At 47.6% G+C, this 22,822-nt stretch overlaps 3 protein-coding genes across 3 annotated transcripts in view; 2 read left to right on the plus strand and 1 right to left on the minus strand.

Moving 5' to 3' along the window:
* Window positions 1-1,364, plus strand: part of MYO19 (myosin XIX) — a 33,179-nt gene extending 31,815 nt beyond the window's left edge. Inside the window, exon 24 of the mRNA XM_038759338.1 lies at window positions 709-1,364. Coding sequence (XP_038615266.1) covers window positions 709-837 — 129 coding nt within the window. The 3' untranslated portion in view covers window positions 838-1,364. The remainder of the gene's footprint in view (window positions 1-708) is intronic.
* A 91-nt stretch (window positions 1,365-1,455) lies between these two features.
* On the minus strand, window positions 1,456-12,979 carry ZNHIT3 (zinc finger HIT-type containing 3). Its single transcript, XM_038759339.1, has 5 exons — window positions 12,878-12,979; window positions 7,750-7,781; window positions 4,262-4,354; window positions 2,783-2,857; window positions 1,456-2,016 (listed from the first exon to the last, which is right to left on the minus strand). Exons 1-5 carry the CDS (start codon window positions 12,973-12,975, stop codon window positions 1,826-1,828), a joined length of 489 nt encoding a protein of 162 aa, XP_038615267.1. The 5' UTR covers window positions 12,976-12,979; the 3' UTR covers window positions 1,456-1,825.
* A 36-nt stretch (window positions 12,980-13,015) lies between these two features.
* Window positions 13,016-17,926, plus strand: LOC119939058 (basic proline-rich protein-like). The gene is made up of 2 exons (XM_038758826.1): window positions 13,016-13,766; window positions 17,772-17,926. The coding sequence occupies exons 1-2, from the start codon at window positions 13,016-13,018 to the stop codon at window positions 17,924-17,926; spliced, it is 906 nt and encodes a 301-aa protein (XP_038614754.1).
* Window positions 17,927-22,822: the final 4,896 nt, after the last annotated feature.

The following is a 22,822-nucleotide window of genomic DNA, read 5'->3' on the forward strand; positions in this document are numbered from 1 at the left end:
TTCACTATGGGCTTATGAGCTGGACACTTTAAGCACTAGGGCAGTTTAGACCCAATGTTGCTCCAAGTCATTTCTCTGTGATTGCAATTCGTTGGGTTTTTTTAAAAAAAAATCAAGGTCACAAGGTCCTAAATGTATATTGTGATCCTCACCTCCCTCCTACGTTTAATGCTGTGGATCTTACATGCCCAGAACTGAGTGAACCTGAGCCTGACTTTTTTTATGGTATTTGTTAAGCTCTTGCTGTATGTCAAATGCTGTTCTAAGCACTGGGGTAAGTACAAATTAATTAGGTCAGACATAGTCCCTAGGGCTCATAGTCTAAGCAGCAGGGAGAACAGGTATCCCCATTTTACAGCTGAGGAAACTGAGGCACAGGGAAGTTAAATGACTTGCCCATGGTCACACAGCAAGCAATTGGCGGAGCCGGGATCGGAACCCAGGTCCTTCGGACTCTGAGGCCCAGGCTCTCTCCATTTTATTTTGTATTCAAAGGAAGTCCTGGGGGAGTGGGTGTCTCCTGGGCCTCCTTCCACTCACTTTACAGCTGGAAGAGCGACTATTGGTAGTTTGGACTGAACTTCCAATGCCCGAGTGTCTCCATCTCGTTTACTCAGCCCTAAGCGAATGCCTTTGTCAGCGGGAAGGAGCAGGGCTGTGTCTGGACAGAGGGTTAGCTCTGTGCCCTCCCTTCATTTATCTCCCTAGGGCTCGGTCAGATTTCACTGCAAGAAGTCCCCGCTGCTCTACGCCAACATCAGTCCCGATCGCCAGACCGGAGATGTGACCGGCTTCAATCAGATCCTGCTAGAAAAACACAAGCCGATTGAAGTTTGAGCTCTCCGCCCTCCCCCGGGGCTGGATCGTATCCTTCCTGCACTTTCAAGGACTCGTTTCTTTCCCGTCGCCTTCCCGACGCATTTTAATCAGCCCATGGAAGTTCTTCCCCGCTGTCAACTTTTAAGTGCCCACGTTGGTATGTACAGAACTGCTCCAGCACAGAGCCTAAATGCAGAAACACGGACACTGCATTCCCACCAGTGCTCCTTCTTCACCTCAGTCTTTCCCAAGTGTGGAGAGACGAGGATGGGAGAGGCTAGCGGTGGTTGGGATTTTTTATGTGGGTCCGAAAAGGGCCTGGGGGGATAAGACCCAACCAATCTGTGGTACAGCTGGTTTTCACACGGAAGGCAACGGGTCTCACCACCAAAGTCATAATTTATTCAAGTTTAGACTATGTTCGCCAACCCGGTCCTCGTACTGGATTCTCACTACCACCCAAAGTCATAATTTAAGTCGAGAGAAAATGTTCGCTGATCTGTTCAGTCCTTTAGTCCAAAGTCATAATTTATTCAAGTTTAGACTATGTTCGCCAACCCGGTCCTCGTACTGGATTCTCACTACCACCCAAAGTCATAATTTAAATCGAGAGAAAATGTTCGATGATATGTTTAGTCCTTTAGTCCAAAGTCATAATTTATTCAAGTTTAGACTATGTTTGCCAATCCTGTCCTAGTACTGGGTTCTCACTACCACCCAAAGTCATAATTTAAGTCGAGAGAAAATGTTCGATATGTTTAGTCCAAAGTCATAATTTATTTAAGTTAGGTGATGTTTTATAACATTTTGTCCTTTAAAGAATAAAAGCTTGTAGGAAAGAAACCACGACGTACTAAAAAAAAAAGTGACCCTCTGCGTCCCATGCTGGTGGAAGCATGTTGCGTGCAGCTGGGTCTCGGGAGTGAAGGTTTGAGCGTTTCTAAGCCTGGTTACACGGCCCGCAGTGAGCTGCCCCTGTTGGGAGGGACTGGGGCCAGCCCGCCAGTCACACTGGACAGCCATCCTCATCCTCAGGAGGGTCAACTATTCTCAGGCAACAGTCTGCAAATTCCACAAACAGCGGCTCCTGCATGTATTTTTTCATGAGCACCTCTTTCTCTTCTGCTTGATCTAAGGTGAGGAGCAACGTCCTGAGATGGGGGTTGAGGAGGAGGTTTTTCAATTCTTCCGATTTCCCTATTTTTTTTTTTTTTTAAAAAAAAAGGGGTAAGCAATGGAGGAGAGTTTTAGACACCTGGCAGTGAATGGGGGCAGTTCTTTAAAGTCCCACAGTAAAAGCATACCTAGCACTAGAGACATACCGGGTAAAGTATGATTGGAACAGAATGACATTCAGGACAAGATTTGGTAGCATTTGAAGCAATCTGCCAGAAGTTTACTAGTGGGCACCTGAGCAGAGATGAGCCAAAAAGCCTCTTTGAAGTTAGGAAAAATTCTGTTCTCCTCTGTAACTTTGGCAATAACTACAGACTGTTTCAGGACTAAGTTACTCATTAACTTTTACCCAGAACACTCAGAGGCTAAAGAGCTGCTTGCTCACAAACCCACGACCCAGTGAACTGCGCTAAATTGGTTAATTTCTTTAAATCCAGACTACCTAGGGCTGGGGGAAACTACACCCCAACTAAGGAATCAGGTAAACTGCTCAGTTAACCCATCCGAAACTCCAGGCAAGAATACATTTAAGCCACCATCCCGGTTTAAAAATGATTAACATTTCAAGTGTAGATGGTTGGGAATCTTCTAGTGTGGGGACTTGATTGGATCAAAAAGAATAAATGATACTGTAAGCTCAGAGAGACCTGCACTTAAATTCTTTTAAACTACCCTAGATACTAACAATGTAAATCACATACGACAAACCCACTGCTTGACTGCTACTGCAGTGCTGTCCTCGACTCTTCTGAATCTGCAAAGACAGACTTTAACACGATATAGTTACCTAGATGTTTTAGCTTCTGAATGGAGATTCTATCTTCTTCATCATCACTGGTGAGAAAGTCAGACCACTCACCACCTGAGAAGGAAACTTTTTTGTTTTAGCAAGTGGAGCTCAACCTCAAGGCCATCATCCGTCATGAGAAAACAGTTCTTGCTTTCCTGTCAACGCGGGCGAGCTTAATGAGTATTCCACGAGACGCTTTACATAGGGAAACCACCCGAATGAATGAAAACACCAGCCTTACTATAGCAGGAGATGATAAGCGGAGACATGCGGGCACAACCCAACATGCACTAAGCGCTGACATCGGCCCTGTCCCCAAAGCTATGTCCACATGTGCCCTATGGAAAAGACTGTGACCTGGGTTCTAATCCTGGACCCACCACATACCTGCTGCGTGACCTTGGGCAAGTCACAAACTACTCTGGGCCTCAGTTTCCTAAAATGTAAGTTCCATGCGATACACGGACTCCGACCTGATTTAGCTTGTATCTACTCCAACACTCAGAACAGTGCTTGACACATAAGTACTTAAATACCATTAACCCCCCCCAAAAAACTACTACTGCCAGGTAAGTCAACACCCTCCTCTCTGGCTGCTTGGTTAAGCTCCCCTCACACCAATCAGCTTTCCAACTCCCCTAAGCCCCAGCCAATTTTTTTTTAAACCCTGCTCAAGCTGTGAGCTGCTGCCAACGGCAGGAAAATGGTCCGAGGGTCTCGGCTGCGACCAAAATGCCTGGGTCCCGTCCTGGTTTGAGCCCGGTGACTCGGACCAAACTCCCAACCTGCCTTCTCTCTCCCACAACGTCCCCAGCCCTGAAAAACTCTTCTACCCTCGCAGAGACACCTTGTCTTCCCCCAGTCCATCACGCCCCATTTGGACTTTCTGCTCAGCCTCTCCTCTCCATGCACAAATCCACCCGTCAACGTCGGTCTCAGCTGACCTTTCACCCTAAGGCCTGGGTGACGGAGCAGTATCACGGGAGAACGGCGGGTCACCCCTCACCGCTTGGGACCAGGAGGCAGGGCCAGAGAGGGCATGTCTGGCCCCTGGGAGGGTCCGGTGACATTTTCCTGTCCCCCCTCTTCCCGGCAACGGTGCAGAGGTTGAGCCGGTTACGCTAAGGGGAGGAGAAGGCACTGAATGGGAAAATGTTCCCCACAATAGAGCCTCACTTGGGGGAAATGCCTGCAACTGCACTCGATAATCAGCCTACTCCTTCCTATAAAAATGGGGCAGGAGGAGCAATTTTACGTGGCACCAAATTACGCGTCGAGATCAGAAGAGGAAAATCTCCCTCCTGGTTTTCTTTCCCTCTTTTCCCCATCCTCCCCCGAGTCCTCTACCCTCAGGACAGACCACCAATGCCCTGCAGGCTGGTGCCGGGGCTTGACACCTTTCTGGAAGGGCAAGAGGCTGGATTTACTGCCCACAAGTCCCCTTCCGAACCCGGTCGATAGGAAGTACCAACCCACCTTTGTCTTCCAGCGGTTTCGGTATTCTGGCATTTGGGGAAGTTCCTGGATTTATCCTCTCTGACGCTTGAGCTGGTGTGGGGTTGCACTGTTCTGTGGGGAAAAAAAACATACATCTTAACAGAGAACATCTTCTTTGCAGCCCATAAAGTCTGAGTCTCCGTGGTGATTTTTGTTTTTAGTTTTTATTATGCGTTGACCAGGTGCCAAGCGATCTGCTAAATGCCGGGAGAGCTACGAAAAAGCCAAAGACGCATCATCTGTCCCACAGTGGAGGGGGCGGGGGAGAGTCCAGATTGAAGGAGAGAGAGCAAGCATTTCATCACCACTTTACCGATGACAAAACTAAGAACAGAGATCCCAAGTGACAACACCCAAACGATGCAGCACAGCAAACCCTAATTTCCCTTACTCCCAGCCTCTTCCCCGAGGGCTCCAATGCGGTGGGAGCGGCCGACATCTTTAACACCATGTTAAAGGCAGCCGAGAAAGAAAAACTCATCCAAATCCTGCCCAGGCTTTTCGCTTGGGGTAAGGTTACATCTTCCCTTGGGCTAGTAGCAACAGTTTTTATTAAGCTCTTACTAGGTGCAAAGCTCTGTGCCTCGGTTTTCCCATTTGTAAAACGGGGATGAAGACTGAGCCCCTTGTGGGACAGGGATCTTGTCCAACCTAATTAACTTGAATCTACGCCGGCACTTAGTACAGTGTCTGGTAAATAGTTTCCCTTCCTTCTTGCTAGCAAGGCTTGCTCCCTCATGCTCTCTCCATCAGCTCCAAGACTTGAAGCTTCTTTTTGTCTGTGTTGTTTGAATGCTTCATCACTACTCTTGTGTTTGTCTCCAATCCTTTCTCCCCACTTAAGCTTTTAGATTTTGAGCCTCAGTGAGGACAGGCATCCCGTTTATTTTCTCCCGGCACCCAGTACAGTGCTCTGCACGGAGTAGGCGCTTTATAAGCACTATTACTACTACGACTAAAATGCTGGTGCGATTGCAAAAATCGATCAATAGCGCTTATTGGATGCCTGCTGTGTGAAGACCCCTAAACCAAGCACTTGAGGAGGCACGAAAGAGTTAGAAGAGACCATCCCCAACTTTCCACCTACCAGGGAAAATGATCTAAAATAATTTACAGTGATGGGAGGGGGATGTCACAGCGTGGCCTAGTGAAAATAGCATATGCCAGGGAGTCGGAATCACATTCTATTCATTCAGTCGTATTTATTGAGCGCTTACTGTGTGCAGATCACTGTACTAACCGCTTGGGAAAGTACAACAATAAACAGACACATTCCCTGCACACAGCTAGCTTACAGTCCCCCATATCCCCCACTTTCCATGGGGAGATTGTAAGCTTATTGTGGGCAGGAAACGTGACTACCAACTCTTATCTCCAGCTCCGGCCCTGATCTCTCTCCCTCTCTCCAGTCTCACATCTCCTCCTACCTTCCAGACATTCATTCATTCATTCATTCAATCGTATTTATTGAGCGCTTACTGTGTGCAGAGCACTGGACTGAGCACTTGGCAACATATAGAGACGGTCCCTACCCAACAACGGGCTCACAGACATCTCCCATCACCTCAAACTGAACATGTCCAAAACAGAGCTTCTTATCTTTCCACCAAACCCTGTCCTCCCCTTGACTTTCCCAACACTGTAGATGGCACCGCCATCCTCCCTGTCTCACAAGCTCATAACCTTGGCATTATCCTGGACTCCTCTCTTTCATGCAACCCACATATTCAATCCATCACTAAATCCTGTCGGTCCCACCTTCACAACATCACTAAAATCCACCCTTTCCTCTCCATTCAAACCACTACCACATTAATACAATCACTCACCCTATCCCACCTGGATTACAGCATCAGCCTCCTTGCTGACCTCCCAGCCTCCTGTCTCCCCCCACTCCATAGTTCACTCTACTGCCCGGATCATTTTTCTATTTAAACATCCAGGATACGTCACCCTTCTCCTCAGAAGACTCCAGACTCATTCATTCATATTTATTGAGCGCTTACTGTGTGCAGAGCACTGTACTAAGGGCTTGGAAAGCACAATTCAGCAACAGAGAGACAATCCCTGCCCAACATCGGGCTCACAGTCTAGAAGGGGGGAACTGCTCTGAGACCTCGGGCAAGTCACTTCCCTTCTCTGTGCCCCAGTGACCTCCTCTGTAAATGGGGACTAAATCCTCTTCCCTTCAATTTGCGCTGCAAGTCCTGGGTAAGCGCTTGTATCCTACCTTGCAGCAACCCTGGCGCTTAGTACAATACCTGGCATGCAGTAAGCACTAAATAAGCCCATGCACCTCCACATCAAACAAGAACTCCTCACCACTGGCTTTAAAGCACTCCATCGCCTTGCCCCATTCTACCTCATCTCGCTCACTCCTCTAGTGCTAAACTTCTCACTGTGCCTCCATCTCGCCTGCCTTGCCCCGGACCCGAACCCACGTCCAGCCTCCTCAAATCCGACAATTACTCTCCCCCGTTCCTTTAAAGCCTTACTGAACGCCCATCTCCTCCGAGAGGCCTTCCCTGACTAAGCCCCACCTTTCCTCATCTCCCACTCCCTTCTGCATCTCCCTTTCTCTTCCCCTCTCCCAGCCCTCAGCACTTATGTACATATCTGTCATTTTATTTATCTGTACTAATACCTATCTCCCCCCAAGACTGTAAGCTTATTTATTGTTGTACTATCAATCATATTTATTGAGCACTTACTGTGTGCAGAGCACTGTACTAAGCGCTTGGGAAGTACTATGATCTCCCAAGTGCTTAGTACAGTGCTCCGCACAAAGTAAGCACTCAATACGACTGAATGAAGGAACTGAATGACTAGTACAGTGCTCAGTACACGGTAAGCGCTCAATACGACAATGAATGAATGTTAAATTGCACTCTCCCAAGCATTTAGCACAGAGTTCAGCACACGGTAAACATTCAATAAATACGATTGATTGAGACCCTGGAAAGCAGGGAGAAGGACTTAGACCCCACCCACTGCTAAATCAGCAGTCAGCAACGACACCCCTAGTCCAGAACCCGTAGAGGAGGGTTCCAGATCCTTTGACACCGAATTGGGAACCGGCGTGGCCTAATGGAAAGAGTCGGGGGACCTGAGTTCTAATCCCAGTTCCACCTCATTCATTCATATTTATTGAGCGCTTACTGTGTGCAGAGCACTGTACTAAGCGCTTGGAAAGCACAATTCAGCAACAAAGAGACAATCCCCGCCCAACATCGGGCTCACAGTCTAGAAGGGGGGAACTGCTCTGAGACCTCGGGCAAGTCACTTCACTTCTCTATGCCTCAGTGACTCCCTCTGTAAATGGGGACTAAATCCTCTTCCCTTCAATTTGCGCTGCAAGTCCTGGGTAAGCGCTTGTATCCTACCTTGCGGCAACCCTGGCGCTTAGTACAACACCTGGCATGCAGTAAGCACTAAATAAAACCGTTAAAAAAAAACCCAACCCTTACCTTTGTGCTTCTTGTAGCAAGGGACGGAGCAGCTGCAAGAGAAACAGCACAATGTTAGTTATTCCCAGGCACGTGATTGTTCCTGGAGCAACCGGGCTGGACTTCATCAATGGTATTTATTGGCCGCTGTGTGCAGGGCACTGCACTAAGCGCTTCGGAGGGTACAATACAGCTGAATTAATGGACAAATTCCCGGCTCATAAGGAGCTTCCATGCCCACCCTGCAGTTGGCTTGGCTCCGTGGAACTTCGAGGCCCCACCCAACCCTGTCTCGCTTAACAAATACCACAATTATTATTTTTTCCTAAGAATAATAGGAGGTGGATGAGCCAAACCAAAGTCGACCAAGTGAATCTGCGCAGCCCCCTGCCTCATTGCCCCCAAAATAAATGGTATTTATTGAGCTCTCACTACATGCGGTCACTCAATCAACTTACTGAGCGCTTACTGTTGTTTGTATCCCACCCCAGTGCTAGAAGCAGCATGGCATAGCGGATAGAGCTCGAGCCTGGAAGGACATAAATTCTAATCCTGGCTCTGCCACTCTCTGCTCTGTGACCTTGGGCAAATCACTCCACTTCTCTGTGCCTCAGTTCCCTCATCTGTAAAATGGGGATTGCAACTGTGAGCCCCGCGTGGGATGGGGACTGTATCCAACCTGATTTGTTTTTATCCACCCCAGTGCTTAGAACAGTGCTCAGCGCTTAGAACAGTGCTCAGCACTTAGACCAGTGCTTTCAGCGCTTAGAACAGTGCTTTGCACGTAGTAAGCGCTTAATAAATGCCATTATTATTACTAGTAGTAGTAGTACTGTGCCTAGCACATAGTGAGCACTTAAATACCAACATTACTGTTATTATGTGGGACAGGGACTGTGTCCCACCCGACTTGTTCGTGTCCACCCCAGCGCTTAGTACAGTGCCCAGTGCGTAGTAAATGCTTAACAAATACCATCAGTATTATTACGTGGGACAGGGACTGTGTTCCACCCGACTTGTTCATATCCACCCCAGCGCTTAGTACAGTGCATGGCGCACAGTAAGCGCTTAACAAATACCATCACTAAAGAGCCCGGGCTTTGGAGTCAGAGGCCAGGAGTTCAAATCCTGGCTCTGCCATCAATCAGCTGTGTGACTTTGGGCAAGTCACTTCACTTCTCTGTGCCTCAGTTCCCCCCGTGGGACAACCTGATCACCTTGTAACCTCCCCAGCGCTTAGAACAGTGCTTTGCACATAGTAAGCGCTTAACAAATACCATTATTATTATCAAATACCAACACTATTACGTGGGACAGGGACAGTGTCCCACCCAACTTGTTCGTACCCACCCCGGCGCTTAGTACAGTGTCTGGTGCATAGTAAGTGCTTAACAAATCCCATTATTATTATTATTCTCCCCAAATGGTCTTCTGGGTTGAGGCTGCGGCCTGGGCCTGTCCTGTGCCCTGGCTGCCCTCATTCATTCAATCGTATCTATTGAGCACTTGCTGTGTGCAGAACACTGTACTAAGCGCTTCAAGAAGCAGCGTGGCTCAGGGGAAAGAGCCCGGGCTTTGGAGTCAAAGGTCATGGGTTCAAATCCCAGCTCTGCCACTTGTCAGCTGTGTGACTTTGGGCAAGTCACTTCACTTCTCTGGGCCTCAGTGACCTCATCTGTAAAATGGGGATTAAGACTGTAAGCCCCCCTGTGGGACAACCTGATTCATTCATTCATTCAATCGTATTTATTGAGCGCTTACTGTGTGCAGAGCACTGTACTAAGTGCTTGGGAAGTACAAGCTGGCAACATATAGAAACAGTCCCTACCCAACAGTGGGCTCACAGTCTAGAAGGGGGAGACAGACAACAAAACAAAAGATATTAACAAAATAAAATAAATAAACACGTACAAATAAAATTGAGTAACAAATATGTACAAACATATATACATATATACAGGTGCTGTGGGGAGGGGAAGGAAGTAAGGTGGGGGGGATGGGGAGGGGGAGAGGAAGTAGGGGGCTCAGTCTGGGAAGGCCTCCTGGAGGAGGTGAGCTCCACCTTGCATCCTCTCAGCGCTTAGAACAGTGTCTTACACACAGTAAGCGTTTAATAAATGCCATCATCATCATTATTATTATTATTGGGAAGTACAAGTTCATTCATTCATTCAATCATATTTATTGAGCGCTTACTGTGTGCAGAGCACTGTACTAAGCGCTTGGGAAGTCCACGTTGGCAACCTATAGAGATGGTCCCTACCCAACAGTGGGCTCACAGTCTAGAAGGGGGAGACAGAGAAGAAAACATAACATATTAACTGTGAGCCCACTGTTGGGTAGGGACCATCTCTATATCAATCAATCGTATTTATATGTTGCCAACTTGTACTTCCCAAGCGCTTAGTACAGTGCTCTGCACACAGTAAGCACTCAATATGATTGAATGAATATTAACAAAATAAAATAAACATGCACAAATAAAATAAATAGAGTAATAAATACATACAAACATATATACGGGTGCTGGGTGCTGTGGGGAGGGGAAGGAGGGAAGGCGGGGGGGAGGGGGAGGAGGGGGAGAAGGAGGGGGCTCAGTCTGGGAAGGCCTCCTGGAGGAGGTAAGCTCACCTTGTATCCCCCCAGCGCTTAGAACAGTGCTTTGCACATAGTAAGCGTTTAATAAATGCCACCATTATTATTATTATTATTATTATTATTATTGGGAAGTACAAGTTCATTCACTCATTCATTCAATCGTATTTATTGACCACTTACTGTGTGCAGAGCACTGTACTAAGCACTTGGGAAGTACAAGTTGGCAACATATAGAGACGGTCCCTACTGAACAGCAGGCTCAAAATCTAGAAAGGGGAGACAGATAACAAAACATATTAACTGTGAGCCCACTGTCGGGTAGGAACCGTCTCTATATGTTGCCAACTTGTACTTCCCAAGCGCTTACTACAGTGCTCTGCACACAGTAAGAGCTCAATAAATACAACTGAATGAATATTAACAAAATAAATAGAATAAACATGTACAAATAAAATAAAAAAATAGAGTAATAAATCCGTACATACATCTACACAGGTGCTGTGGGGAGAGGAAGGAGGTAAGGCGGGGGGGGGATGGGGGGGGGAGGAGGGGGCTCAGTCTGGGAAGGCCTCCTGGAGGAGGTGAGCTCACCTTGTATCCCCCCCATTGCTTAGAACAGTGCTTTGCACATAGTAAGCGCTTAATAAATGCCATCATCATTATTATTATTATCATCATCATCATTATTATTGGGAAGTACAAGTTGGCAACATATAGTAACAATAATGGCATTTGTTAAGCGCTTACTATGTGCCGAGCACTGTTCTAAGCGCTGGGGGGGGAGATACAAGGTGATCAAGTTGTCCCATAAGGGGCTCTCAGTCTTAATCCCCATTTTACAGATGAGGGAACTGAGGCACACAGAGAAGTTAAGTGACTTGCCCAAGGTCACACAGCAGCCATGTGGCGGGGCCAGGATTTGACCTCACGACCTCTGACTCCAAAGCCCGGGCTCTTTCCACTGAGCCATGCTGCTTCTCCATTCATTCATTCAATCGTATTTATTGAGCGCTTACTGTGTGCAGAGCACTGTACTAAGCGCTTGGGAAGTACAAGTCGGCAACATATAGAGACGGTCCCCACCTAACGGCAGGCTCACAGTCTAGGAGGGGGAGACAGACAACAAAATCAAACATATTAACAAAATAAAATAGAATAGATATATACAAATAAAATAGACTAATAAATACACAAACATGTATACATATATACAGGTGCATATATATATATAATATATATATATGCATACATATACATATATGCAGCGTGGCTCAGTGGAAAAGAGCCCGGGCTTTGGAGTCAGAGGTCATGGGTTCCAATCCCGGCTCTGCCAATTGTCAGCTGGGTGACTTTGGGCAAGTCACTTCACTTCTCTGGGCCTCAGTTCCCTCATCTGTAAAATGGGGATGAAGACTGTGAGCCCCCCGTGGGACAACCTGGTCACCTTGTAACCTCCCCAGCGCTTAGAACAGTGCTCTGCACATAGTAAGCGCTTAACAAAGGCTATTATTATTATTATTGTTATATATACAGGCCTAGTGGAAAGCACGTGCTTGGGAGTCAGAGGTCCCGGGTTCTAATCCTGGGGTCCACCATTTCAGTCAATCAACCGTATTTATTGAGCGCTTTCTGTGTGCAGGGCACTGGACTAAGCGCTTGGGAAGTACAAGTTGGCGACATTATAGAGACGGTCCCTACCCAACAGCGGGCTCACAGTCTAAAAGGGGGAGACGGAGAACACAACCAAACATACTAACAAAATAATAGAATAGATATGTCCAAACATATCACTCGTATTTATTGAGCGCTTACTATGTGCAGAGCACTGTAGTAAGCGCTTCGGAAGTACAAGTTGGCAACACACAGAGACGGCCCCTACCCAACAGCGGGCTCACAGTCTGGAAGGGGGAGACAGACAACAAAACGAAACACACTAACAAAATAAAATAAATGGAATAGATATGTACAAACATATAAATATACATATAAATATATGTTTGCCTGCTGAGTGACCTTGGGCAAGTCACTTAACTTGTCTGTGCCTCAGTTCCCTCATCCGTAAAGTGGGGATTAAGACTGCGAGCCCCACGTGGGATGGGGACTGTGTCCGGCCCAATTATGTTGTAACTACCACTTCCACCATCATCGTCATCATCAATCGTATTGATTGAGCGCTTACTGTGTGCAGAGCACTGGACTAAACGCTTGGGAAGTACAAGTTGGCAACATAGAGGGACGGTCCCGACCCAACAGGGGGCTCACAGTCTAGAAGGGGGAGACAGAGAACAAAAGCAAACCTACTAACAAAATAAAATAAATAGAATGGATATGTACAAGTAAAATAAATAAATAGAGTAATAGTACACCATTTAGTACAGCGCCCGGAACATGGTATACATCTCTCTCTCTATATATATATATATATATACACATATATATATATATGTACATATATATATATGTACATATATATATATATGTACATATATATATATATGTACATATATATATGTATATATATATATATATGTGGCGCCGTCCCCGGACTCACTAGGGCGTGCGGCAGGCGGGGCAGCGGTACTTGGGGCCCCGGTCGCACAGGCCGCAGCCGGCGCCGCTCCACAGGGACGCCATCTTCGCCGCCGCCATCGCCGTCCCCTTCACCACCGCCAACTCCGCCCGTCTGCGCATGCGCCCCCCGCCCAGCCAATCCCCACCCGCCTCCCACCCGGCCGGCCAATCATCAACGCCGCCCCCTGCGTGCGCATGCGTCCTCCGCGCCCATGCGCCTCCACGGCGACCCCGCCCCCCACCCAGCCGGCCAATCATCAATGCCGCCCTCGCCGCTGCCCGCCCCCCTGGGCGCGCATGCGCCCTCCGCGCTCACGTGCCTCCACGGCGGCCCCGCCTCCCGTCCAGCCGGCCAATCATCAATGCCGATCTAGACCCCGCCCCCGCCGCTGCCCGCCTCCCCTTGGTGCGCATGCGCCCTCCGCGCTCACGTGCCTCCGCGGAGGCCCCGCCCTTTCCCCGGCCAGCCAATCCCCGTCCGCCGGCCAATCATCAATGCCGCCCTAGACCCCGCCCCCGCCGCTGCCCGCCCGCCTGGGTGAGCATGCGCCCTCCTTGCTCAAGCGCCTCCACGGGGGCCCCGCCCCCTCCCCGGCCAGCCAATCCCCGCCCGCCGCCCATCCAGCCGGCCAATCATCAATACCGCCCTAGACCCCGCCCCCGCCGCTGCCCGCCCGCCTGGGCGCGCATGCGCTCTCCCCGCTCACGCACCTCCTCGGCGGCCCCGCCCCTTCCCCGGCCAGCCAATCCCCGCCCGCCGCCCAACCAGCCAATCCCCGCCCGCCGCCCAACCAGCCAATCCCCGCCCGCCGCCCAACCAGCCAATCCCCGCCCGCCGCCCAACCAGCCTTTCGCTAATAATAATGATGGTATTTGTTAAGCGCCTCCTATGTGCTAAGCGCTGTTCTAAGCGCTGCGGTAGATACAATCAATCAATCAATCAATCAATCAATCGTATTTATTGAGCGCTTACTATGTGCAGAGCACTGTACTAAGCGCTTGGGAAGTACAAATTGGCATCGCAAGGTGATCAGGTTGTCCCCCGTGGGGCTCACAGTCTTCATCCCCATTTTACAGATGAGGGAACCGAGGCACAGAGAAGAATCCTAATTTTGGTATTTGTTAAGCGCTTACTACGTGCCCAGCACTGGTCTAAACGCTGGGGGTTACGAGGTCATCAGGTTGCCCCACGTGGGGCTCACAATCTCAATCCCCATTGTACAGATGAGGGAACTGAGGCCCAGAGATTAATAATAATGATGGGATTTGTTAAGCGCTTACTATGTGCCGAGCACTGTTCTAAACGCCGGGGGGGATACAAGGTCATCAGGTTGCCCCACGTGGAGCTCCACAATCTTATTCATTCATTCAATCGTATTTATTGAGCGCTTACTGTGTGCAGAGCACTGTACTAAGCGCTTGGGAAGTACAAGTTGGCAGCCTATAGGGACGGTCCCTACCCAACAGCGGGCTCACAGTCTAGAAGGGGGAGACAGACTACAAAACAAGACATATTAACGAAATAAAATAAACAGAATAAATATGTACAAGTAAAATAAATAGAGTAATAAATACGTACAAACATATACGGGTGGCGTGGAGAGGGGAACGAGGTAAGGCGGGGGGGATGGGGAGGGAGAGGAGGAGAAGAGGAAGGAGGGGGCTCAGTCTGGGAAGGCCTCCTGGAGGAGGTGAGCTCTCAGTAGGGCTTTGAAGGGAGGAAGAGGGTGCTCGCACACAGTAAGCGCTCAATAAATGCGATTGAATGTGTCGATTGGGCTGGGACTGAAGCCCCCATTTTACAGATGAGGGAACTAAGGAACAGAGAATCATACTAACGATAGGATTTGCTAAACACTTACTATGTGCCGAGCACTGTTCTAAGCGCTGGGGGGGATACAATGTCATCAGGTTGCCCCACTTGAGGCTCACAGTCTTCATCCCCGTTTTACAGATGAGGGAACTGAGGCACAGAGAATAATAATAATTTTGGTATTTGTTAAGCACTTCCTATGTGCCAAGCACTGTTCTAAGCGCTGGGGGAAATACAAGGTGATCAGGTTGCCCCACGTGGGGCTCACAGTCTTCATCTCCATTTTACAGAGGAGGGAACTGAGGCCCAGAGAAGTGAAGTGACTTACCCAAAGTCACACAGCTGACAGTTGGCGGAGTCGGGATTTGAACCCATGACCTCTGCCTCCAAAGCCCGGGCTCTTTCCACTGAGCCACGCTGCAGGTTGGACACGGCCCTTGTGAGCGCTTCCCGTGTGTAGAGCACTGTACTAAATGCTTGGGAAAATACAATACAACAAAAAGCAGTGACATTCCCTGCCCACAACGAGTTTACCAAACCCACCCCGGGGGCTGGGCTAAAGGGCTTTTTATAGCCTAGAGGAGTGGTAAATTATAGTAGTTTTCTGTGGTATTTGTTAAGAGTCATAATGAATGGAAAGCATTAATTCAATCGTATTTATTGAGCGCTTACTGTGTGCAGAGCACTGTACTAAGCGCTTGGGAACTACAAGTCGGCAACATATAGAGACGGTCCCTACCCAACAACGGGCTCACAGTCTAGAATATAGCAATCATAAGATTTCCATCTAAAAGTAAAGAAAGAAAATCAAGAAATAAATGATATATTCACAGTGGCTAAAAAAATCTGGTCGAATCTTTCAGATTAATTACATTCTACTGAATCTTGTCTATGGTTTTTTTTTGGATTCAGTATATCCACAGGAACGCTGTCCATATGATTCCTATTTTAAATATGACCTGCTATCTGGTTTTAATCAGTATTTTACAAGTTGAGTTTCAAAATACATGAAAATAGTTTAAATCGACAGCCCTGTGCAGACTTGGGAAGTCCAAGTCGGCAACATATTGAGAAGCAGCGTAGCTCAGTGGAAAGAGCCCGGGCTTTGGAGTCAGAGGTCATGGGTTCGAATCCCGGCTCCGCCACTTGTCAGCTGTGTGACTTTGGGCAAGTCACTTCACTTCTCTGGGCCTCAGTTCCCTCATCTGTAAAATGGGGATTAAGACTGTGAGCCCCCTGTGGGACAACCTGATTGCCTTGTAACCTCCCCAGCGCTTAGAACAGTGCTTTGCACATAGTAAGCGCTTAATAAATGCTATTATTATTATATAGAGACAGTCCCTACCCAACAGTGGGCTCACAGTCTATTGCTAGCTCAATAAACCCAAATCCTTCGTCTCGTCTGGAAAATTTGTGAGTTATTCATCAGCAGGGTCACTTTCCTCAGGCCAACCCTCAGCCAGTTCGGCCTCGTTGGGCAGGAAGCTTAACTCCCTTCAGTGGACTGCAGTGACTCCAACCCATCAATTGTATTTATTGCAGCTACTAATACTAATAATAATGGTATTTGTTAAGCGCTTACTATGTTCCAGGAAGGGGTAGATACAGGATAACTGTGTTGGACACAGTCCCTGTCCCGTACGGGGCTCAGAGTTTTAATCACCATTTTAATAATAATAATAATAATAATGGTGGTATGTGTTAAGCACTTACTATGTGCCAAGCACTGTCCTAAGCGCTGGGGTAGATACAAAGTAATCAGGTTGCCCCCCGTGGGGCTCACAGTCTTCATCCCCATTTTACAGATGAGGTCACTGAGGCACAGAGAAGTGAAATGCAGCACCTGTATATATGTATATATGTTTGTACATATTTGTTACTCCATTTATTTATTTATTTTACTTGTACATATCTATTCTATTTATTTTATTTTGTTAGTACGTTTGGTTTTGTTCTCTGTCTCCCCCTTTTAGACTGTGAGCCCACTGTTGGGTAGGGACTGTCTCTCTATATGTTGCCAACTTGGACTTCCCAAGCGCTTAGTACAGTGCTCTGAGCGCTTACTGCGTGCATCATCATCATCATCAATCGCATTTATTGAGCGCTTACTAAGTGCTCTGCACATAGTAAGCGCTCAATAAATGCGATTGATGATGATGATGATGCACGCAGTAAGCGCTCAATAAATATGATTGATGATGATGATGAAGTGGCTTGCGCAAAGTCACACAGCTGGCAAGTGGCGGAGCAGGGATTAGAACCCGCAATCTCTGACTCCCAAGCCCAGGATCTTTCCACTGAGGCACAGAGAGGCTAAGCGACTTGCCCAAGGTCACACAGCAGACAAGTGGCGGAGCACTTATTCCCACATGGGGCTCACAGCCTTAATCCCCATTTTTGAGAAGCAGCGCGGCTCAGTGGAAAGAGCCCGGGCTTGGGAGTCAGAGGTCGTGGGTTCTAATTCCGTCCCTGCCACCTGTCAGCTGTGTGACCTTGGGCGAGTCACTTAATTTCTCTGTCCCTCAGTTCCCTCATCTGTAAAATGGGGATGAAGACCGTCAGCCCCACGTGGGACAACCTGATTATCTTGTATCTACCCCAGCGCTCGGCAGATAGTAAGTGCTTAACAAATACCAACATCGTCATTTTACAGATGAGGGAACTGAGGCACAGAGCAGTAAAGTGACTTGCTCAGGGTCACAAAACAGATGAGGGGCAGAGCTGGGATTAGAACCCAGGTCCTTCTGAATCCCAGGCGCGTGATTTATCCATTTGACAACGCTGCTTCTAATGGTTGATGGTGATTCTCCAAGAAATTCCAGTCCAACAGGGGAAGATATCCCGGAAGGATAGCCAGAGCACAGTTGGCCAGAAGTATCCATCAATCAATCAATCGTATTTATTGAGCGCTTACTGTGTGCAGAGCACTGTACTAAGCGCTTGGGAAGTACAACGTGGCAGCATATATAAGTATGGTCAGTGCTATCCTTCTGCGGGCCTGAAACTGGACGTGGCAACCCTTTGTCACAGCCAGGTAGCTCTCCACACCAATGCCGACCAGCTTGTAGAGTGCAAAAGCAAGATGGGCACGGGATAGAGGGCAAAGTCTGGGCTGCTGAGAAACAGCTGGAAGAGTCAGAGGCCAGAAGTGCTCAACAGAAGATCGGAAAAAGCAAGTCGCCCAAGAAATTGAAGACGACCCGTGCCAAGTCCTGAGACCCCATGATGACTGCGGCGACTCCAGTCCATACTTCGCGCTGCTGCCTGGATCATTTCTCTACAAAATCATTCAGCTCATGTTTCCTCACTCATCAAGAACCTCCAGTGGATCATCATCATCATCATCAATCGTATTTATTGAGCGCTTACTATGTGCAGAGCACTGTACTAAGCGCTTGGGAAGTACAAATTGGCAACATATAGAGACAGTCCCTACCCAACAGTGGGCTCACAGTCTAAAAGGGGGAGACAGAGAACAAAACCAAACATACTAACAAAATAAAATAAATAGAATAGATATGTACAAATAAAATAAATAAATAAATAAATAAATGAGTAATAAATATGTACAAACATATATACACCATCCACCTCTGCCTCAAATAGAAACTCCTTATCAGCGGCTTTAAAGCACAATATCACAGAATTAGCAGGCGGGATCCCAGCTCACAACGAGGTTACGGTCTAGAATTCGATATCCCCTACAAGGATGGATGCTAATAAAAGTAATAATAATTTTGGTATTTGTTAAGTACTTACTAGGTGCCAAGTACTACACTAAGCACTGAAGTAGAGAGAGGATAAACAGATCGTTAGATAAAACACAGTCGATCAATCAATCAATCGTATTTATTGAGCGCTTACTGTGTGCAGAGCACTGGACTAAGTGCTTGGGAAGCACAAGTTGGCAACATATAGAGACGGTCCTTACCCAACAGTGGGCTCACAGTCTAGAAGGGGGAGACGGAGAACAAAACCAAACATACTAACAAAATAAAATAAATAGAATAGATATGTACAAGTAAAATAGAGTAATAAATATGTACAAACATATATACATATATACAGGTGCTGAGGGGAAGGGAAGGAGGTAAGGCGGGGAGGATGGGGGGGGGACAGGAAGGAGGGGGGCTCAGTCTGGGAATCAATCAATCAATCATATTTATTGAGCACTTACTGTGTGCAGAGCACTGTACTAAGCGCTTGGGAAGTACAAGCTGGCAACATATAGAGACAGTCCCTACCCAACAGCGGGCTCACAGTCTAGAAGAGGGAGACAGAGAACAAAACCAAACATACTAACAAAATAAAATAAATAGAATAGATATGTACAAGTAAATAGAGTAATAAATATGTACATGGGCTCAACCTTCCTTCATTCATTCAATCATATTTATTGAGCGCTTACTATGTGCAGAGCACCGTACTTAGCACTTGGGAGTGTACCATGCAACAACAAGAAGACACAGTCCCTGCTCACAGTGAACTTACAGCCTAGCAGGAGGGAGACGGGCATGAATACAAATAAATAAAATTACAGATATGTACATAAGTGCTGTGGGGCTGGGAAGGGGGGAAGAGCAAAGGGAACAAATCAGGGTAACGAGGAGGGAGTGGGAGATGAGGAAAGGTGGGGCTTAGTGAGGGAAGGCTTCTTGGAGGAGATGGGCCTTCAGTAAGGCTGTGAAGGAGGGGCAGAGTAATTGTTCGTCAGATTTCAGGAGGGAGGGCGTTCCAGGCCAGAGGTAAGTTGTGGGCAAGATAGGTGAGATCGAATCACAGTGAGAGGTTACTACTACAGCGGGGAAGTGTGCAAGCTGGGTTGTAGAAGGAGAGAAGAGAGGTGAGACGGGAGGGGCCAGGGTGATTGAGTGATTTGAAACAGACGGTAAGGAGTTTCTGTTTGATGCAAAGGTTGGATGGGCAACCACTGGAGCTTTTTGAGGAGCAGGGTGACACGTCCTGAACGTTTCTGTAGAAAAATGATCCGGGCAACAGAGTGAAGTATGGACTGGAGTGGGGAGAGACAGGAGGCTGGGAGGTCAGCAAGGAGGCTGATGCAATAACCAAGGCAGGATAGGATGAGTGATTCTATTAACGATGTAGCAGTCTGGATGGAGAGGAAAGAGCAGATTTTAGTGATGCTGTGAAGGTGAGACTGACAGGATTAAGTGTTGGATTGAATATGTGGGTTGAATGACAGAGAGAAGTCAGGGATAACGCCAATGTTGCAGGATTGTGAGACAGAAAAGATGGTGGTGCTGTCTACGGTGATGGGAAAGTCAGGGAGACGACGGGGTTTGGGAGGGAAGATGAGGAGCTTTGTTTTGGACATGTTAGGTTTGAGGTCATAGGAGGGCATCCAAGTAGAGATGGTTTGAAGGCAGGAGGAAATGCGAGACTGGAGAGAGGGAGAGAGGGCAGGGCTGGGGCTGTAGACTTAAGTATCATCCACATAAAGGTAGAAGTTGAAACCATGGGAGTGAATGAGTTCTCCACGGGAAAACAGAAGGGAACCATGTGGGAAGGCCACAGTTGTCGGGGGAGGGAGGCAGAGGAGGAGCCCGCAAAGGAGACTGAGAATGAACGGCCAGAGGGATAAGAAGAGAACCAGGAGAGGACAGAGCCAGTGAAGCCAAGGTTGGATAATATTTCTAGGAGAAGGGGGTGGTCTGCAGTGTTAAAGGCAGCTGAGTGGTCGAGGAGGATTAAGGTGAAGTAGGGGTGGTTGGAGATTGTTGTTGGAGAAACAGAAATGTCTCATAAGGACATAAATGACCCGAGTATATAAACCGGTGACACAGAGAGATGGTGATGGGGGGACTGGAGACACCAGTATCCCATGGGGTAAATCTGGGAAGGCCTCGTGAAAGAGTAGAGCATTGAAGGAAGTCCCCCTTCTAGACTGCGAGCCCACTGTTGGGTAGGGACTGTCTCTATATGTTGCCAACTTGTACTTCCCAAGCGCTTAGTACAGTGCTCTGCACACAGTAAGCACTCAATAAATACGATTGATTGATTGATTGATTGAAGGAGGAACACATTTTGGCATCCATTTTGGGAGGCCAGGCTAGACATTCTGCTCCCCCGGCCCACCCCAGTCTCAGGCTGTGGCAGCAGATAGAAAGCCCAGAATAATTGAGAGTAATAATTATGATACTCACTGAGCACCTACTATGTTCCAATCATTGTTCTAAGTGCCGGGGTAGTTTCAAGCTAATCAGGTTGGACCCAGTCCCTGTCCCACAGTGGGCTCACATTCTTATTCCCATTTTACAGATGAGGTAGCTGAGGCACGAGAAGTGAAGTGACTTGCCCAAAGGTTACACAGCAGACGTGCGGCAGAGCTGGGATTAGAGTCCAGGTCCTTCTGACTCCCAAGCCGGGGGTCACTGAGCCACGCTGCTGCTTCTCGGACAGAGAAGAGGGAGAGGAGTCTCTCAAAGCTGAGGAACCTGGTCCAAGGTTCCCTGACAGTCCCTGAGTCGAGGGTCAGCATCTTCTTTGGGTCTAAAAGGTCTCCAGGAGGAGGCCGGAGGCTGGGCGGAAATACCCTGAAGGGAAAGTGAGTGTCTCATCCTCATCATCATCAATCGCATTTATTGAGCGCTTACTATGTGCAGAGCACTGTACTAAGCGCTTGGGAAGTACAAATTGGCAACACATAGAGACAGTCCCTACCCAACAGTGGGCTCACAGTCTAAAAGGGGGAGACAGAGAACAAAACCAAACATAGCAACAAAATAAAATAAATAGGATAGATATGTACAAGTCAAATAAATAAATAAATAAATAGAGTAATAAATATGTACAACCATATACCCCAGGCAGACCCTCCCCTCCCCTTCCCTCCCTTCTGGCTGGACTTCCCAGGGCATCTGAGCTGGTGTTATGGCAGCAGAGGTCACTGTCGTCCTAAAAACACACACACACACACACACACACACACACACACACCTGCCCCCCCAACCCTTCCATTCATTCATTCAATCGTATTTATTGAGCGCTTACTGTGTGCAGAGCAATCAATCAATCAATCGGATTTCTTGAGCGCTTACTGTGTGCAGAGCACTGGAGTAAGCACTTGGGAAGTACATGCTGGCAACATATAGAGACAGTCCCTCCCCAACAGTGGGCTCACAGTCTAGAAGGGGGAGACAGAACAAACCCAAACATACTAACAAAATAAAGTAAATTGAATAGATAGGTACAAGTAAAATAAATAAATAAATAATAGAGTAATAAATATGTACAAACATATATATATATATACAGGTGCTGTGGGGAAGGGAAGGAGGTAAGATGTGGGGGATGGAGAGGGGACACACCCGCCCCCCCCAACCCTTCCATTCATTCATTCAATCGTATTTATTGAGCGCTTACTGTGTGCAGAGCAATCAATCAATCAATCGTATTTATTGAGCGCTTACTGTGTGCAGAGCACTGTACTAAGCGCTTGGGAAGTACAAGTTGGCAAGATATAGGGACAGTCCCTACCCAACAACGGGCTCACAGTGTAGAAGAGTGTTTACTGTGTGCAAAGGGCTGTACTAAGTGCTTGGGAAGTACAAATCGGCAACAAATAGAGATGGTCCCTACCCAACAATGGGCTCACAGTCTAAAGGGATTTTCAAATGTCACTGCCGCGCAGACAAAGCAGTTGACTTCCCTCAGGGTTTCTGCAGCGGATACATCGACGGACTTTACTCTAGCCAGTCGAAGCCATCCTTGAATCTGATACATTTAGTTCCTGAAAACCGTCATAAATCGAAATGGAAATAGGAATGTACCTTCTCAAAACAACAATGGTTTAAAGAGGAAATTGGCTTCTGAACCCACATTACCACCCTAATTCAAATTTTTTCTTCTTCCTACTGTTACATAAGAGCTTACAAAATTCTGCCTCCGTTTTCCAGTAGCTTCTGTGTTTTGTCCCACTGCCCCACTCCAATCCATACTTCATTCATTCACTCATTCAATAGTATTTATTGAGCGCTTACTGTGTGCAGAGCACTGTACTAAGCGCTTGGAAAGTACAAGTTGGCAATATAAAGAGACGGTCCCTACCCAACAGTGGGCTCATCTAGCTCCTGAAAGGAGCCCCAAGCAGGT

The sequence above is a fragment of the Tachyglossus aculeatus genome, chromosome 17 (assembly GCF_015852505.1).
Source record: "Tachyglossus aculeatus isolate mTacAcu1 chromosome 17, mTacAcu1.pri, whole genome shotgun sequence".
Classification (NCBI taxonomy): Eukaryota; Metazoa; Chordata; class Mammalia; order Monotremata; family Tachyglossidae; genus Tachyglossus; species Tachyglossus aculeatus.

Excerpts from the sequence above, each read along its gene's own strand:
- ZNHIT3 (XM_038759339.1), bottom strand. The coding sequence starts at position 12,975 with ATGGCGGCGGCGAAGATGGCGTCCCTGTGGAGCGGCGCCGGCTGCGGC. Across the intron at positions 4,355-7,749 it reads TTGCTACAAGAAGCACAAAG|AACAGTGCAACCCCACACCA; the intron begins GTAAGGGTTGGG and ends TTTTCCCCACAG. Across the intron at positions 2,858-4,261 it reads GAAACCGCTGGAAGACAAAG|GTGGTGAGTGGTCTGACTTT; the intron begins GTGGGTTGGTAC and ends TTTCCTTCTCAG.
- LOC119939058 (XM_038758826.1), top strand. The coding sequence starts at position 13,016 with ATGCGCCCCCCGCCCAGCCAATCCCCACCCGCCTCCCACCCGGCCGGC. Across the intron at positions 13,767-17,771 it reads TTTCGCTAATAATAATGATG|CTTGTAGAGTGCAAAAGCAA; the intron begins GTATTTGTTAAG and ends AATGCCGACCAG.